Raw genomic sequence first — 18,452 nt, forward strand, 5'->3', positions numbered from 1 at the left:
AGATGTTCTCAATATACCTGCAAGCAGCACTAAAACATGATGTCCCTCATCTGTGGAGTGTGTAAAAAACACCTTCAAAACTCAAGATACATTCAGAAAATACCACAGATCTCACTTTTCTTTCTTTTTAAAGCATGGAGTTACAAAATGTTATTGCATTGAGAAAAGCTTGATTTAACTGTTAGGGTGTCCATAAATAAATCATGAGTGGAGTTGTGTTGAGAAATATTCCATGAATTTCTTACTTGCATCTCTTTCTAGGCTTGCAGCTGTACTGCTGAACTCTCAGTGGATCATTTTCTTGAGAAACAGAGAAATGAGGATTAGGCTGATAAGGAATTAAATCTGTTCTGATTGGGAAAGCTACAAAAGTTTTATCTTGAGTGATAAGGTTTTTGTGGAGGAAATGTTCCCATCAGATATGCAAGACCAAAATTCTATTACATTCTTTGAGAAGCAATCAGAAGTTGGTCGCTTTAATGAATAATTTTGTTCTTCGTGAGAACATTGGAGTAATTTTGTTGTTTAATGACATTGCACTGATTTTAAGTGGTGCAGGACGTGATTTTCCCGCTGCCAAATTGTCTGTAATTGAAAAATGATTGACCTTCACAATACTGTGCAGATGAAATATTTTGCTGTGATGCTTGAGTGGTGACTGGCAGATGGATGAGCAGGCTCAGAATTCCCACCCCCGGGCACGGGCTGTTGGGATCCTGTTTGTTGGCTGCTCCCTGGGGACTTCTCTTGGAGTCCCTGCTGTGTTCACCGTGCTGGGCACAGTCCAGCTGCTCCTTCCTTTTCCATTAGAAGGCCTGTCAGAGGAAGGTCCCTTTTCCTGCTGTGTCCATGTTGAGATTCCCAACCTGAGCCCCCCGAGGGTGCACAGCTCCAGCCTTTGGGACTTCCATCCCAACAAATGCCTTCAGGACCAACGTGCAGCAGGTGCCCAGGGAATATATTGCTTTATTTTCCTACAGGATAAACTATCCAGTATGGACCACAGGAAAGGAATGAAATGGCTTCTGGTTTCTGGGGGACATTGGATTTTTCCAAATAAGGGTTCCCCCTGGGTTTCAGAATAACTTGTGTATATTCTGCACAGTTTCTTCAGAAATCTGTCCCCAACTCCAAGGAGGCAGAGTTTTAGGAAATTAAGGCTGTAACCCTAATCACTTTTAATATTACTTAAGTTATGTTTAGAGTATTTTGTTATAAATATTTACAATAATCAGTGCTTTTGAAATAAAAACTTGTAGCTGTTGTCCCTGGTTAATATGTTGAAAAATCAGGGATGATGGTTGTAGTTGGAAATAGGTGAGCATATTACAAACAGTATTTACAAATAAAATATTGATCGTGACTGTGGTCATCATCTGAAAAGCAATAGTTCACCCTTGTCTAGTCCTGAAACTCCTGCAGTGTGTGGTCCAAAAGGCCAAGGCTTTTAGTGAAAGAGCCCAGGAAATTGAGATAACTTCATTTCCCTTGTGCTGCCGTGTTAGTGACATGATTTCTCTGGAGTGCTATTCATTTGAATTGATTAAACTTAGAGTTTTAAAAACAGCGTTTCCAGCTTGTTAGATCATTAGTGTGTTATGCTAATAGAGGCAGGGAATGATTTTTAAAGATGGATGTCAAACTTACAGGGATTTTTCTTTCTCACTTGGATTTTTTCTTATGCTGCAGAATGCTACAGTCTGATCTGAATTTGTTCCCTGGCTGTCACTATCAGTGTCTTCCATAGAATTTGTTTTCTCTAGAGCTGAAAGGATGCTTTTGATTATTGATTTTATAATTTTGAATAAGAAAAATGTATTGTCAGTGTGTTTATTTTCTGTATCCTTTCCTGTGGAATATTCTCCCCCTGAAGTCAGTCTTGAACCTGAATTTTTAACCACTGCAAATACCAAATGCTCCATTTATGGTCCTGTGAAGGAACCCTGGCATAACCCTCCACAACCAGGGAATTCTGCACCCCCTGTTCTCTATTTAAATCTAGGTTGGCTCCAGAGATGATTATCCTATATAATTTCCTGGGGTTTATCCATCTTGTTCAGTGCTGGCTGTTCAGATTTTGCATTTGAATTTTGAAGTCCTGAGCCAGCCATGCATTTAGGGATTTAATTGTAGTTATCATTTTTATATCAGTAAGTCTGATATGCTTAAGGAATTGGTATTTAATAACTAAAGATTGTCTGGTGAAGTATTTAAAATTAATGGGGTAGCTTACACGTCAGTTTTTATAGTCTTATTATAAATATTGACTTGCATTTATTTTTTATGTGTTTTATGTTTTTTAGACAGTTTATTATGAGAAGTAAAGGCTTTCTTCAGTAACAAAATGGAGCCAATTAGCCTTTTCTACTTGGTTTTGGGTTTTTTCTTATTCTCTAACAACTGGTGTTTTGCAGCAACAAAAGGGTGATTTATTGTAATAGATATAAAGAGAAAATTAATTCATATTTTACCTACACAGTCTTGTTTTAAAGCTAAAAAAGTAGGTTATGAAAGTCTCATACAGTGTGTTGTCTATGAATGGCAAGGGCAGTAGGCCAAAAAGGCATTATTTTTGTATGGGTTTAGAAGAAGACTGAAGGAAACATTCTGGTGCTCATTCTGTTGTCTGCCTCCAAGCTTCTTTATTAGTTACTGTGGAATCCCAAGTCTAAACAGGTGCCTGGGTTTTGTAACTCACTTTGGATGGGAGACACCACAGATTTGACTCAAAAATGGTGGGTTTTAAAGCTTCAGGAGGTTGAACCCAAAGGTCACACCTTTGTTGTTCTGGTGCTGGGAAGGTGTGAGAGGAGGTGCAGGGCTCAGTTTGCTCTGGAATATGCACAAATTCGTGGTTGTAGTGACACAGGGAGCCTCAGGTTAATATTGTATCTGCTGAGGAGGGATTTCCTGCATGTTCTGTGGAATCCAGCTTTTCCATTTGTGTCTCTGAAATTCTGCTAGTCCTCACACTTCTCCCTGGAGAGCAGAAGCGTGTGTCTGGCTGCCTGCAAGTGTTGTTACTGACAGTTCTCAGATGGTGCCAGGCTGGGGCTGTGCAGAAATTGTCTCTGAAATGAATGTTCTGTTTTAGTCCCACTCTAATGAGGAATAACTGTCAGGACACTGGTACAGGTCTGCTGGGAAGTTGTATCACTTACCTAACACAGGGTACTTTGGAGTTGTAAAGCTGTTGTTCCATTATGCTGTTTTTGATGTTTGACTTCTGTCTGCTTTGCCTCATAATTGAGGTAAAAATGAAAAGACAGAGGAGTTTTGGTTTTCAGCTTCTTCAAGGAATCATATGCTTGTGGCACCAGGAGGTTTGAACAGAGATATTGCCTGTGACAGGAAAATGTGAAAGTAAATAACAGAGAGGGGACTTGAATGAAATATTATCTAGTGCAGAAGATAAGCATAAGATCAATGATCCTCCAGAAATTCATCCCTCCCAGGACTTGCTCAATATATTTGTCTGCTGCACTGGATGAATTTTTACTTGAGGCATAGCTAGTCTTTAAAGTGTAACAACATTTGTATATAGCAGAAAAATCCTATTAATCTCCAGTAGCACATCACTTTTATGTACTCTGTTTGTAGGGCTTGATGAGTTCAACAGTAGTCATGTCTTGATAAAAATGTATCCATGCTTTTGAAAGGTTCTATTTCAGCAACTGTGGCATTTTCCCTAAGCTAGTGCTGGTCTGGCTCCTCACCAAGTTGGTTTGCCTTTTTGTTTAGTTTTGTGCTTTAACCTTCGAGCGATTCCCTGTGAATCCAGCGATCCTGTTTAATCCAGAGATTCTGAGTGGTTGTTGTTCTCTCGTTATTTAATAATCCCTGTTTCTCCTGCAGGCACCCTGTGGAACTTGTCCTCCTACGAGCCCCTGAAGATGGTCATCATCAACCACGGGCTGCAGACGCTGACCAACGAGGTGATCATCCCCCACTCGGGCTGGGAGAGCGAGCCCAACGAGGACTCGAAGCCGCGCGACGCCGAGTGGACAACTGTGTTCAAGAACACCTCGGGCTGCTTACGGTGAGGCACCTGGCACTGGGCACCGGGCACTGGGCACCTGGCACTGACTCTGGTGGCACTGGGCACCAGCTCTGGGGCTGCATTTCATTGAGAGGAGTTGGATCAGAAGGGAAGGCTCCCATGTCCTTGTTTTGGCAGGGATGTCCCCATCCCAGTGGCCGCAGCAGCAGTGCCTGGGGGGGTTTGCCTGCACAGACTCTCTTGTAGGACTCGCCAGGGCGGGTCTGCGCAGTGGGGTCAGTGTGAGGAGCAGGTCGTGTGTCCAGGTCAGGGGCAGAGGGTTCATGGAGGGCACTATAACACAATGGAGGTGACCAGGTGAGGTTAAACCACCAAGCTGAGGACACAAAAGGCACTTTGCAATGTGAACTGTGCTGCAGGTGCTGAGAATCCCAATGACACTCATTGCAGTGGGGTCAGTGGCTTTCTGTGAACTTTTAGTACCTTTCCTGCTTCCCTTGATGATGCTGGTTTTATTTATTTGAAAACTGTGTTTTCAGATAACTCCCTCCTTGGGTTTTAGGTCCTTTCCTATGAAAAGGCATTTTTTGCAGTTGTAAGGGAAGTAGTTTCCTGGAATTACACTGTCCTTGAAATACGGATCCAGTTTTAACCTTTTGAGGACACGCTCCTATTTTAAGCAAAGGTGACTTAGGACCCACGGGAAATTAGAACTACTGACCATTTAGGAACCTGGGTATTCCTTCTACTTTTCCTTGCAAAGGAACCTTTTCTTGTTAGATACTGTATTTGCATTTCTGAAAGCACCTGGAGAGCAGGACAGTACCTGCTGGAAGCTGGGGTCAGGAGGAGTCTGAAAGCCTTGGAAGAACCAGTGTTCCCTGAGCAGTGTTGTCTCTCACTTCGCTTTGGAGATGGAGCAGCAATGCCCAGTTTAGATTCTTCAGCTTTGTGATGAAGTCAATTAGTTTGAACAAAACTAATAAAGGTTTGGCATCATACCTGCTGTTGCTCTCAAGTGCACTTCTGTCAGAGTTCTGCTGATTAATGCAGCTTCAGAAGTTGGTTCATTTCTGTTTCTTAGGCTTGTGGTCTCTAAATTGCAATAACTATTCCCCTGAGTAACTTCACAAATGCAGAAAGTAATGAAAAGTGTTCTGAAAGGGCCCATTACTGAAATTATTTGCAGTCCCAGTGGAAGCTGAGGTCTGTTAAGCAGGCTCCAGACATGGAGGGTTTTACTTACCAGTGTCTCATTTTCTAACGGTGTTCTGCAAGAGGAAATTAGTCATGGTGGGGGAATAAAAGGATTATCTCAATGAATGTGAGATTCTCCAGTAAGTGTAGACAATAAATTCATCATTAGTAGACTAGCCTAATCCACATCATAAAATTTTATTAGCATGTGGATCCACCTGAACTTCTGCATTCCAGGATATCTTTGGGTTTGTTAGTTGGTTGTGGGTGGTTTTTTTTTATTATTTAACAGTAAGGCACTGGTTTTACAGGAAACACAAAAAAAGCTTGTGCCCCTTTGGACAGTGTGTTTCTAAAGTTAATGAAGAGAGGTGTGGAGCATAGTAGGAATGAGATATGTTAGAGAATTTAAACTTCTGATGTTTAAAAGTGGTCCTGATGCCCTTAAAACACATCAGGACAGCAGCCAGTGAATTATGAGTGCTGCTGGTGCAGGGGAGTTGCAGTGAGATGAGTCCAGGACAGGACAGATGCAGGAGCAGGTGGACAGGAGCTGTCTTCCAGCTGATTCTGCTTCCTGGATATCACATACCTTTTGTAGGGCACTTCCAGATCTGGGCATGTAAATGGACATAGCAAAAGTAATTAACATTAAAACTATTGGAAATAATTTTGCATTGTTTGTTGAAATCCTCTGCAGCTTATCCTTAAAAGCAGCAGCAAGATGTGCTGGTTAGCACCAGCAGAGAATAAATTGTTGCAACCATCTGTGTGACAGACGTCAGTGTTGAAAACCCCTTTGCCTACACTTCTCTCACTGACACAGTAGCTGCTCTTAGAAACCCAGTTTTCCATGAATGGAGCTTATTGCAGACTGCAGCCTGTTCCCCAGTTTGATATTTAATTGGGAGGTTAGTCCTCCTGGTAGTGTGCCAGCCTCCCTGCTCCCCTTTGGAAGCGAGCCTCAGGTGTGGGCTGTTTGTCTTCCCAAACAACAGAGACTCTCTGAGCTCCCGAGGTTTTGGGTGCCCTTGCAGTTCGGGTATCTAAGCAGCAGACAGACATTATGCATGCAGGATGGTGTTCCTTTCAGGATCATTTTTTCAGTTAATGAAGTTTATCAACAGATGTGGGCGAGTTTGTTTCAAACTCAGTGATTCACATCGTGAACTGCCAGTTAATTATTGCTTCCCCTTTTTTTTTTTAAACACTGCTTACTCATCTTTACTTTGTTCTTAATCTAGGTCTCTCCTTTGATAATGTGGAGCCATGGAAACACTTATTTCAAAGTGATTAAAAACAAGTAATTAAAAAAAACCCAAACCCCACATTACAATTATTTACCTTTACCTCTGCTTCAAAACCTGATCCATCCCACTTTCCTTTCCAGTCCCCTCCTGTCAGCAGTACTGTTTTTGCTCTGTGTAGTTTGTTAGTGTCTCTCCCTCCTCACTCTGGGGGTTCAGGTCCTGGTTGTGTCCTGGTGAATTGTATCCTCGTGGTCCCCCTTGGCCCAAGTGCCTGGGGGTGGATGAACAGCTGGAATTACAGCCCAGACAGAGCTGGAGCAGGAATGGGGGGGTGCAGGGAGGCTTCTGCAGCAGGGTCAGTGATTGGGGCCAGTACTTGAGCAGAGATCTGAACTGCACCAGAGCTGGGAATGAACCTGACAGGATGAGAGGCATGATCCATGCCCTCTGCCCCTTGGCCAAAGCCAGGGCAGCTTCCTGCCTTTGTACAGCCTGACTGACCCCTGTCTGAAAGAACACCAGTCCTTCGGGGATGCTCGAGGCTGATTTTCCTTGGGTGGCCTCAGGACTGGGCCTGTCTGAGCTGCCTTTGTCTGGGCATGGCTGAGGGACACTGGCCCTGGTCATTTGGAAATCAGAGGAGCTGCACAGTTTGTATCATCAGGAAGGCCATTCATGTGCTCTCTCTTTTGCCATGTTACTGAACTCTGGGATTACCTGGGATCCTTGGCAGGTCCATTCCAAGCTGCCACAGGTAACTCCACATAGACACAGTGAGAATCAGAGGGAGAAGAGGCAGCTGGTTAAAGTCTGTATTGACTTGGGAGACAGTGTTTACTTGAAGGGCTCCTTCTGAAGTTAAGCCTTCTTGCATGACAGTGTCCATTGTAGGGATCTTTTGAGTCCTGGTTTCATCTGGAATGTGACTCGTGGGTTCTCTCTGCCATCTCACTCTCTGCTTGACTTGCTAAAAGCTCTGCTCAAATAAATGTTTTGGGAGTGCTGTATTCCTCATTGCAAGCTTGGCAGCACATCCAATTTCCAAAGGATGGTCTGGTAATGAAATTTTTTGGATGCCTTTTCTGTAGTCTTTACCAAGATTTCATAAACCAGTGCAGGTGATGGTAATTTTGTCTCCATTCTCATCCTGAGATCAGGAAAAAGATGCTTTGTTGCATTGCTGTGCTTTGTTTCTAGGGGCAGACCCAATATGATGAATGGATCTGCAATATCCATAATCATTTTACTGAAAATGGTCATGAGCCTTGTGAGGGATTCTGCCTTGGGTGTAATTCTATAAAATAGAGGTATTTTTACATTCTCTTGAAGCTGGTAAAAGAAACATGTATGGTAGAAGTCTGGAAAGGAACAGTAAAAAACAAAGCAAAGTGGATTTTTGGTTATGAAAAAGTAGGACTGGGGAAGAAGTAAGGAAGACATTTGGTGCTAGGAGGATCATTAAATATGCACAGATGTTTCTTCATTTCATTTACAGGTTTTATGTCTTCACATTGCATTTTATTCTTCTAGGTATGTGTAGAATGTCTGTTCTAGTTAACTGTCCTTTTTTCGTGGTCTTTAAACTCCTGAGTCCCTACTGGGGTTTGCAGTCCAGAAGCATTTGTCTTCAAATTGTACTGCAGTTGAAATAATGTAATGGTTTGGTGCATCTTAACAAAGCCAGTTTGTGGTCCTTTCTCCAGCTTTGACCTGGCCATTGGGGTGCTTTGGGAGAAGAGTATGAGCTGAGTTCTTGGGGAGAGATGGAGCTGTGGCTCATGTGCTGCACCCAGGCAGGGCCAGAGACCTTCCCCAGTCCCCAGGGTTCTCCTCAGGTGCTTCCCTGCTTTCCAAGGGAAGTGCTGGGTCTGGGGGTCAGAGCACTGCTGAAGTCACATCACCTTTTTTGTTTTCTGTGGAGATACCCACCATGATTCCTAGTTCTCTGGAAGCTGCAAGGATTTTAATGGTTTAAAAATTAAATTCAGTCTAGGCTTAATTGCTGTTTTCTACCTAATTACTTTTAATTCTCCCTTGGATTTTTTCACTTTTGAAGAGGACAGAGTAAAACTTAGTTCCTAAATTGCCAACTTTCTAGCCTGATTCCTGTGCTAAACTGACCTGCTGTCAACAAATGTTAAATGAATTAATTTGCATAGCAAACAGATGCAAAGTGCTCCTTTTTTCCAGGGGTACCATCTGTAGCTGCAGCATTTCTTGTCAGTTCTCCAAGTACACAGAAATCCACATTCACAAACAGCCTCAGGGTTCAGAGCCCTGGCCCTGCTGTGTGAACACAAACAAACTGCACCACCTGACTTGCCCAGAAAACAGGTATTCTTCAGCTCAGGATTGCACAGAACAGCTTGTCCAGCATCAGCTCCTGAGAAGGGAAGGGACATCCTGGTGGCTGGAGCTGGGACACGAGACCTGAGAAGTGTGGATTTATTTGCTGTGCTGCGACTGCACTGACATAATTACAGGCAAGATTAATGGTGTAAACCTTTTTGTGGTCTAACTTTTAATGGCCATCTCTCCTCCTGGTTTTGAGACTCAGGCTTCTGAGTGGATCTGGACTTCAGTCACTGATCTTCCCTTCCCTGTCTTTCATGTGGGACTGGCACCTCTGTCTGTGCCTTCCCCTGAAGCTGGTAAATACCAGCAGTTCAAGGATTTTGAAGGGGTTGATCCTAGAGACATTAACTGGGAATAAGCAATTCCTGTAGGTATAAATTAAGAGTTTGCTCCCATGGAATCAAAGCCTAAGAGGTCTGGTAAGTGTGAGATAAAGACTCCAGGGATTCAGAGCCAGAAACAGAACTGCACCAGGCTGAGAAATGATATTTAAGTGTCTGCAGGCTCCTCTTAGGTACTTCAGAGGAAGGATGACTGCAAGAGCTTGATGGTAAATCATTAATACTTAGGATGTGTCAAATAGAATTTTTTAATGAGAATGTCTTAAGCCTTTCTTTCTAAGGAGGGCAGAGAGCATTGTGCTGCCTGCATGTGCATCTTGTCCTGCAGATGTAACTTGCTTCAGTCATGGGTAACAATGGCAGTGATGTGTTCCTTGAGTCCTCCTGTCTTTATTTGTGACCACAGTGTGTGTGTCCCACACCCCCACAGCACCTCCTGTTGTGGCAGGAGTGTGTGTGTCTGTGAGGCACAGGGAGGGACAGGAGGTTTGTCAAGCAACGTGTGCTCTTGTTTGGGCAGAAAAGGTCTCTGCAGCCTGGAAACAGCTGCACTGAGTGTATCAGTGAGCCTGGTGTGCCTGTCCTTTCCTCCCATATCAGTGAGCCTGGTGTACCTGTCCTTTCTTCCCATATCAGTGAGCCTGGTGTACCTGTCCTTTCTTCCCATATCAGTGAGCCTGGTGTGCCTGTCCTTTCCTCCCATATCAGTGAGCCTGGTGTGCCTGTCCTTTCCTCCCATATCAGTGAACCTGGTGTGCCTGTCCTTTCCTCCCATATCAGTGAGCCTGGTTGTGCCTGTCCATTCTTCCCATCTCTGCTGAATTTGAGGAAGGGAAGGAAGAAAGGCTGTCAAAGCCAGGTGCTTATGCCCTTCTTTCTTATTAATGATTAATGTGTGGCTTTTCTCTGAAGAGAAGTGCCTGGGAATTGGAGCTTTCAAAGTGCATTACTTTCAAGCTCTATCCATCTTTAGGTCCTGCAGGCATGATAACAGTGTGTGGTGGCAGTCACATAATATTTGTCCTGCGTGCACTCTCTGTACTGGAGGGAGCCTTCACCTCCAGCTGACTGAAGCAAGAAGGCACTTGAGTGCAAATCCTTGCCCTGGCAGAGCCGTGTGGTGCAGAGCAGAGGGCAGGAGGTGAAGTTCAGGTGATGCTGCTGCAGTGCTGCCAGACGAGCTCCCTTGGTGCCAGGGGAGCTCTGCTCACCGGAGCGTGGCAGAACAAGAAGATGGGGAAATGTGGGTTTTCAGGTGCCAGCCTTTATTTTCTTTTTCTATCAGCAGCAAATTAGCATTAGTACAGAGCCCTCCTTGAGGCAGCTACGCTTCTCCCCTGACTCCAGAGAGGGTTCTTCAACAAAGTCAGAAGGTTTTCCTTCTCACTCAGTGCATTTCCCTATCCTAGGTGAGGTAGTCCTTTCCTATGCTTTTGTGGGGCAGTTATTTAACCAAGGAGGCCTGGAGAGGACTCCTTCCAAAGCTTAGTGCTTCCCTGTCCCACCCAGAGGAGCAGAGGGCAGGTGCTGCCATCTCTGCCCACCCACCCACTGTGCCTGAAGGCTGCTGCACTCTGCTGTTTGCAGAGTGGGTGCAGCCTTTGGGAGATTGCTGCTCCAGGTACTGGAGCCAAAGATGCTGTCAGTATTTTGGTGTGCAGCAGGTATTTGGGAACTGGACTTTCAGAAAAGGAAACAGAACCGAAATTTGCCTGTGAATCTTCACTTTGGAGGCAGCAAGCAGCACGAAAAAGGAACTTATCTGCCCAACCCAGACTGGAAAAATCAACTCAAATTAAAAACCCACACAAAAGAGAGGAGTGAATGAAGGCAGTTTCTTAATTAGCTTACTGATACTGTGCAGGATCACAGCATATGGCTGTCCTGGGGCTTATATGATGAGCAGAGCGTTTAATTCGTGCTAGTAAGGAGCTGTTAGGGTTCCTCCTGACAGTTCCTGGTGTTTAGCTTGTAATATAAATAAATTATGCATAGGTTTTAGCAGCAGAGACATAACCTAGTTACATGCAACCTTAATGCTTTACAATCATATCTTGAAGTATAAATTTAAAGTTGTGCACTTGCTTATTGCCTTCTGTCATTACTTAGGAATGAATCTAGGTCCGTCCTCCCTTGGCTGTCAGGAAAGGGAATCTACAGAAACAGCTGTTGCTGTGCTGGGATGGAGAACAAGACTGTACCAAAGCTCTGCAGTCCCTGTAATGGGCATAGTCTGCTTTGGAAGGCTTGTTGGACGTGATCCTTTATTAGATAAATACCACCTCATTTTTGGGTTTCTGAGATTCTTTTCACATGGCAGCAAACATGTGATAAAGCAAGGAGAGCCCCTTGGCCTTCCCTCTAAGCAGAGACTGGAATAGTTTGGGAGCTGAGTAGCTGCTGGGCATCATGGAATTCTTGTATGATGTGTTCCTGCATAGTTTTGCATCCCAGGAGGGCAGACTGTGCTCCTCAGGGGGGTCAGGCAGGAGGTGACCGGTCACATGTTACTGAAAAGGCATCACACCATGTCAGGAGTATGGAAAGCCACAGATGACGAGGTGCAGATGGCAAGTCCATCCTTTGTTAAGCTGTACTTTGAGCCCCTGCTCACTGCAGGGAGCTCCTGCAGACAGGAGAGGATGGGTATGAGACCATCCCAGTGTCCTTGTGGATCCCTTGCTCTGTGTCACTGGAGCACAGACTGAGCTCCTGAAGCCCTTTCTCAAGGGTGCCTTTTGGTGTGTCCTCATCTGAGCATTTGATCAACTAAACAAAACCAGTCCCTTTGTTCAAATAGCTGGAAGGGTTTACAGGCAGAGAAACTGGGGCTGCTCTACTGCTGCTCTCTTGGGTCTGCCTGGTCAGGGAATGCTGGAGTGCAGCTGCAGTCTCCAGTGGGATCTCCTGCCCGGGCCTGAGACACATTTTCTCAGTTGAACAGCTGCTCCCTGCCCAACATCCCCATCACCAGAGCTCCACCAGCTTTCTGCTCATTTCAGTTGGACTTTGGCTTCTTTCTGCTTTCTGTACCATGTTCTCTGCTTCATTTCTGATTCAGCTGCCAAACTCCACTGTGCTGTACAGAGCCCTCTGACCAGTGCTGCCTGGATCAGGCTATCTTTGTGTCACAGGCAGCTTCTTTCTTTTTCTCTCTTGTTTTCAGAACAATGAACTTAATACCAATTAAACTTTCTGGTATTTCAGGTGAACTGAAGTATGGAATTCATTCTATTTCTGCATGAAATGATGGAATGATTTTTAAATGTTGTATATTCCTCCTTTGAGACACACTGGACCTAGAAATGCACTCAGAAATAGAGTACATTTACTACAACTATTATTGATCAGTGCCCTTTGGCTGGCATCCAAATAAAAATTTCTTAATTGTTGAAGCAGAGTGTGGGCGTGGAAGGGTGTTTGTATAGCAAGGGTTCTGCCTGCCAGAATAGGTGGACAGTACAGCTAATATATTTGTTTGACTTATGAGAAGCTTGTTGCTTTTATCAGCTGAATTACACAAAACTCAGTGTCTGGACAGCGAAGCCTTGGGGCTGGTGCTAGTCAGGGGGTGGTGAGGGGCATGTACTGCCTGTCAGCTCCACCCCAGCACTACCAGAACTCACCCACTTGTGTGTGCCACACCATGTGTGCCACTCATGCAGCCCCTCAGGACCCCCCTCATCATTGGGAGCTCTCTGGCTCACAGATCACAGTGCCCAGATCTCCTGCAGCAGTGCTGAGACAGACTGAGGAGAGCCAGTGCTGCTTTCCAGGCTGGCAATACAAAAATAGCTATTAGAAGGTTCCTTAGTAAGAAGTAGGATTCATTTGGGCAGTCTGAGACCCTGCCTCGTGCACAGAGGGGCTGTTGGAAGAGCTCATCTCTGTCTCAGCTTCAGCTCTCAGCCACAGTTCTTCCAGGGAAAGGTGGAAGTGTTACTAGAAGCATGTCTTAAAAAATTCCTGTTAAGCTTCCTGTGTATATAAAAGCCAAAGTCTCCAGCCCATTGTCTTTGTTCCCAGCTAGATCTTTAAAACACAGTGCTTTTTACACCTGCTGAACTGGGGTGGGAGTTCAGCACCCACCCACTGGGGTGGGATGGGATGGTATTCCTGGAGTGGCCAGGAACACTCCAGCACCCAGCTTCATCTGCAGCACTGTGGCACAGCAGCTGAGGGACCTCTGCAGCCAAGGGCAGACACAGCAGTAGCCTTGGAAATACTGGTTTGCATGTTCAGAGAAAAATGTGTCTCTGGTCATTGTATTTTCAAGTTTCTCTTTATCATCAAAAAACCCCAACCCCAAAGCTCTGCGTGTCTGCTCTGCCTTTGGGGTGTCAGGGGGAGCACAGGGGGCATTGCCCCAGGACTGCATTGAAACAGTGCCAGTTAAGTACCATTATCTCATTACTTTTAAATCTCTTCCTCTTGAAGATAATTTTGGGATGTGTATGTTGCTGCAGACAGCAGCAACAGCTCACCTGTCCTAGGAGTGATAAATGTTCTGTTCTGCAGAGGTAAATGTGGCATTCAGAACTGCATATTATTAAGATGACTCTCTGATGATAATGATAAGCTTATCTAAGGCAGGAACAAATTTCCCATCAGATTCCCCCCCTTTTCTGAAGTCTTTAATACAACAGACTGGATTCTTAGCCGGGTGTGTTTCTATGCTGGTAGTTACTTACTTTTATTTAACATTTACTTAGTGCCTCTCTGTTTTGTTTTCCCAGGGAAAGCATATATTTTAACATCCTCACAAATCCTCTTTCACTAGTCCTGGCTACTGACTGGACTCTGAGAATTTGAGGAAGAATCCAGGTTGCTTTTTCCTGCTAAAGGCTGGGGGTTTAAAATCTCTGGAATGAGATTTGTGCTTTACTGTTTTACATAAAATCAGTCATATATTTGGTTTCCTTCCTGTGTACTTTGAGTCACATGGGCAGTAATTCAGTGGTTTACTCCTAGAATTGTTCTTCAGAGTGTGTTGTATATATTTACAGTAAACACACTGTGAAGGTTGTTACTGCCCTTTGCAGTGTGACATAAGAAAGACACTATTGTTTTTAAAATACGTTTTTCATTTAATAAACTCTTGGAAAAGTATTGATAAGCAGGGAAAGTCAGGGAAGGCAGCAGAGGCTGTTCTGGGGGTGAAGAGACAAGGCAAGGGAAGCAGACTGTACAGAACACCAGGGCTGAATGGCAGGTCTCATTTGTCACTGGCCTGTGTAAAAATAGTTTGGGTAGTTCCTCCTCACCATTCCCACCCATTTGGACAGGCACTCAACTTTATTTTCATTTATGACGGGATTTTGCCCATCGTCAGTGCTTTGAAGACCCTGCAGAGTTCCTTCTTCACGTCTGTGGAGGTTTTTGATACTGAATTGCCCCAGCAAGTAACTCAGTGAGCTCACATGTTTAATTCTGAAGTCTCTGTGCCACTGCAGTTGTTGCATGGCAGCCTGGCTCCTGAGTAACGGGGTGCACAGCCCCTCAGCTGGGGGCTTGGCTCCTTTTCTGTTCAGTGTGCTGTGTGAAACACTCCAGCCACTGAAGAATGACTTTTCTTCTGGGACAAAGCAATACTTGTCCAGTGTGTAGGACAGTTCAGTGAAAAGCAAACCCCTGTGCTTTATCCAAGTCTGGATGCCACGTGTTGTGTGTCTCTGTTGCCTGAGTTCCCAGGGGTGTCTGGCCTGGGGGAGGCTGTGCATTCCCTCTGTGCAGTGTTCCCTGTCTCCAGCAATGGCACATCCTCTGGGAACGTGGGCTGGCACTGGTGCCTCTGGTGATTTCCCTCACTCTGGGGAGAAGGATGTTTAGAAACCTTGCTCTCAAAGTTTGCTTTGGAAGGTGGTTTAGTTACATCTTCCATTCCATCACATACAATAGATCTGTAGGATGCACCAGGAACAATTCCAGTGTAGATGCAAAGTGATTGTTGTGGCTGTGGTCAGTGGAGCAGTGTCAGGGTGGCTGTTCCTGTCCCTGGTGGTGAGCAGTGCCAGCAGGAGCCCTCTGGCCCATGTCATCCCTTTGTCTCCGTGCTGCAGCCCCTCCTGATGGGAACCTGGAGCTGGGAATCTGATTGATGACTGCTGGGTGATGTTTTTCAAGGATGGTACAGAATCTTAACACCCCGAGGCATAAATGCAGCCTGCCATTTTCCTGGGTTGCAGGGACTTGAGCAGGTTACTCTGGATTATGGAAATCACTCCTGGGAGCAATTTGGGATTGCCAGATGAGAATTTAGTCCAAGTGTGCTGTCTTCATTTTCACTGTGCTCAGCTTTGCTCGGTGCTTAGAGATGTTTGGCATCCTCGGGCCTGGATCTGAAGCACAGGTGAACCCCCAGGACCTGGGAGGTCTCTGCTGCCTTGTGCAGTGCTGGAGCAGGAGCAGATTCAGGAGGCAGGAGCTGATCTCTCTGGGCTCAGTGCTCTGAGCTCAGCCTGGACTGCTGGGAGGAGAAGGAGAGCTGAGCTCTGCCGTGGGTCTGGGTCACAGCCACAAACAAGGAAATGGGCTTTGGTTTTCCGTGGTAGAGGAGTCCCCTGGGCTGCAGGAACCTCACTGCCCAAGGAGGGAGGACTAACAAAATCCCAAGAGTTGGGTGTTCACAGAGCAGATGTTTCTGCATGACATGCTGAAAGGATTTGTTTTCTGAAGTGTTAGTTACAATATCAAAACTGCAAAGTTTGATGGCTGCAAAACTTGGCCATAGCATTAATTAGCTCTTAACTTGATCCTGCGGAGTTTTCATGCTTATTTATGTGTGATATATGTGGAAAGTTTTTCTTGAGGCATTAATTTTCAGTAAATTTTTCTGCAGTTAAAGAGACAGTAAGTGGTATCAGCAAGCCACACTCCTACTGATGCACTTTTATAATATCTTTTTCAATTATAACCTTATCAATGTCTACCTTAATATTAATCCCAATACAGATCAAGAAATAAGAAAACAGGATACAGAATACTATGATGCTGTTGATAACTAAAGTAGTAAAACAAATGTGCAGTGGCACAAATGGACCGTAGAAAAATCTCTTGAGAATGGGCCGTGGGGCAAGAAAGATGTGAAGGTTGGGCTTTTTTTGGCTAAATTTGATTTTTTTTTTTTGAAGTCTGCAAGTGTTGTTTATGAATTTTAACTCTCTTTCTTAAGACTTAATGAGGGAATAAAAAACGTGATACACAGCTCCAGATAAGACCAGTTATAGTGCACTTCTGTCACCCTGAAGCTTAGTAAGTAATGTTCCATGTTAACAGATGTGCTTGGAGGTGGAGCTGCTGTCTTTTATTGTTATAACTCCTGAAAGGTATCACAGAGAATTTGAATTCTAATTTCAGTTTCATAAAGACTTGACATTAAAATTCACAGTTGTGTTTTTCGTACAAAGGGATTAGTGCAACTGGAGATGGGAAAACAGCGTGTAGAATTCTCTCCCATGTGTCCTGTGGAATCATTTTAATATCCACTTCACCCACCTTTATCAGCCGTTGCTGGAGGTGAGGCTGTGTGTTAGGATGTGGGGAAAGGAGTCATTTATCTCTGCATTTCATTGGTGTTCTTAATTGAAAGTTAATGTGCTGTTACAGCTCACAATTAAGTGCCTTCAGATTCTGAGAGGTGTCTGAGAAAACGTGGGGTTTCCTACTGTCCAATTACCAGAGCAGCCTCCTGGGTGAGCAGGGCCATGGGAGGGGACTGGGATGGGTTTGGTAATTACCTGGAGATTGGCAGAACCTCTGGTTACTTAAAAAGAAAAATTGACTGCTCAGTCCTGAGAGCAGAAGGTAATGATGGTGTCCTGAGCATTTGAGAACAAACCTTACACAGGTTTGTGGGGTTCAGAGGCCCTGAGAGGTTGTCTGTGCTATCATGGAAATTACTGCATTTCAGCTCTGAGAAGACCTTCCATATAGGTTTGTTCACCAAGCACTATTAAGAATAATTTTGTCACTTCATTTTTCCCCTCAGAAAAAAAAAAAGGAAGAAAAAAAGAAATGGACTTGAATTTTATTTATTGGGTAATGACAGGTTGATGCTTGTGCAAACCCGGGGCTTTGGTGTGCAGTGCTGCATGATTGCTGGACAGGCAAGGCCAAGTTCCCAGGTCCCCTCTGACGGTTTCTGCAGTCACTGATATGTGCAACTCTAACAACTCCAGTAGCCTTTCACTCTGTCTTGCATCTTCTACCTGTGCCATTCTCTTGTGCAATATTTTGAGAAATTCAGAGCCACATAAAGTGTCATCTTTTGCTTGCTAAGTGTGACTGAGCCAGGCCTTGTGCTGAGCCTGCTGCACACACAGCCTTTTCAGTGTCTGTGGCTGTGAATATTGCTGAGCCATCTTGTGGCTTTGCTTGTTTTTCCTAAGGTAGTAAGAGATTAGAAGTACTGGCTTTGACATTAAATTCTTGGTTTGCATATTGGCTCTGAAAACTCTGACCCAGTTTAAGGGACTCACCTGGACTCACCAGGAAAGCAGAGAACTGTGTTTGTAGCACCTCTGTGACTGTGTTCCCCTTTGTGTTCAGGTTCAGGGAGCTGCAGATGTGCACTGCCCATATTTTACTGAGATCTAGTAGGTTTGTCAGTCTACTTTGCCTCCTAATTGTTCATCCAAGGTGATGAGGTCGTAATAATTGTAGTATAAATCAATGCACCATCAACTTTGTGGTGAAGGTTACAGGGCTGAATTGTCTTTTAACTCTCTCCTGTCAGGAATGTCAGTTCAGATGGAGCAGAAGCACGCAGAAGACTGAGGGAGTGTGATGGCTTGGTGGACGCCCTCCTTCACGCTTTGCAGTCTGCAGTTGGCAAGAAGGATACAGACAATAAGGTGAACTTGAATATTAAAACTTAGTGGATATTTCCATTAACTTAGGTGGAAGTGTTGCACTGGGATCCAAGTTCTCTTTGCTAGTATCAGAAGAGGATTATGCTGGCCTCAGAAAATAGAGCAATTATCCTCCTCTCTGGTATCCATGGTACCACGGTGGGTACCAGCAGGGTGTTGCTGTTTCCTTTCCATGGCTGAGGAGGGGAGCAAAGGCTGGAGGCTGAGAGATGGGGAGAACAGTCCTTTATTGTCAGGGACATTATTGCTGTTGTTCTGCATTACTTAATTGGCATTTATAAGGCAGTCTCCAAATCAGAATTGAGTCCCATTTGCACAAAGCAGCAAAGGAGTCAGTTCCCATTTTAAAGACTTTATTCAGCACCATCTGTAAAGACTGTAGTGCACAGACATTAAGAAATGCCTTCAGACCTACAGCACTTTCACTGTGGCTGTTTTT

General features: G+C 44.6%; 1 protein-coding gene across 16 annotated transcripts in view; it reads left to right on the plus strand.

Annotated features, from left to right (window-relative positions):
* The window catches only part of ARVCF (ARVCF delta catenin family member), a 236,648-nt gene that overhangs the window by 170,660 nt on the left and 47,536 nt on the right, over nucleotides 1-18,452 (plus strand). For all 16 annotated transcript variants that reach the window (XM_064675283.1, XM_064675281.1, XM_064675280.1 and 13 more), the window contains 2 exons: nucleotides 3,856-4,039; nucleotides 17,878-17,995. In XM_064675283.1, coding sequence (XP_064531353.1) covers nucleotides 3,856-4,039; nucleotides 17,878-17,995 — 302 coding nt within the window. The remainder of the gene's footprint in view (nucleotides 1-3,855; nucleotides 4,040-17,877; nucleotides 17,996-18,452) is intronic.

Source organism: Pseudopipra pipra, chromosome 18 (genome assembly GCF_036250125.1).
Source record: "Pseudopipra pipra isolate bDixPip1 chromosome 18, bDixPip1.hap1, whole genome shotgun sequence".
In the NCBI taxonomy this organism is placed as follows: domain Eukaryota; kingdom Metazoa; phylum Chordata; class Aves; order Passeriformes; family Pipridae; genus Pseudopipra; species Pseudopipra pipra.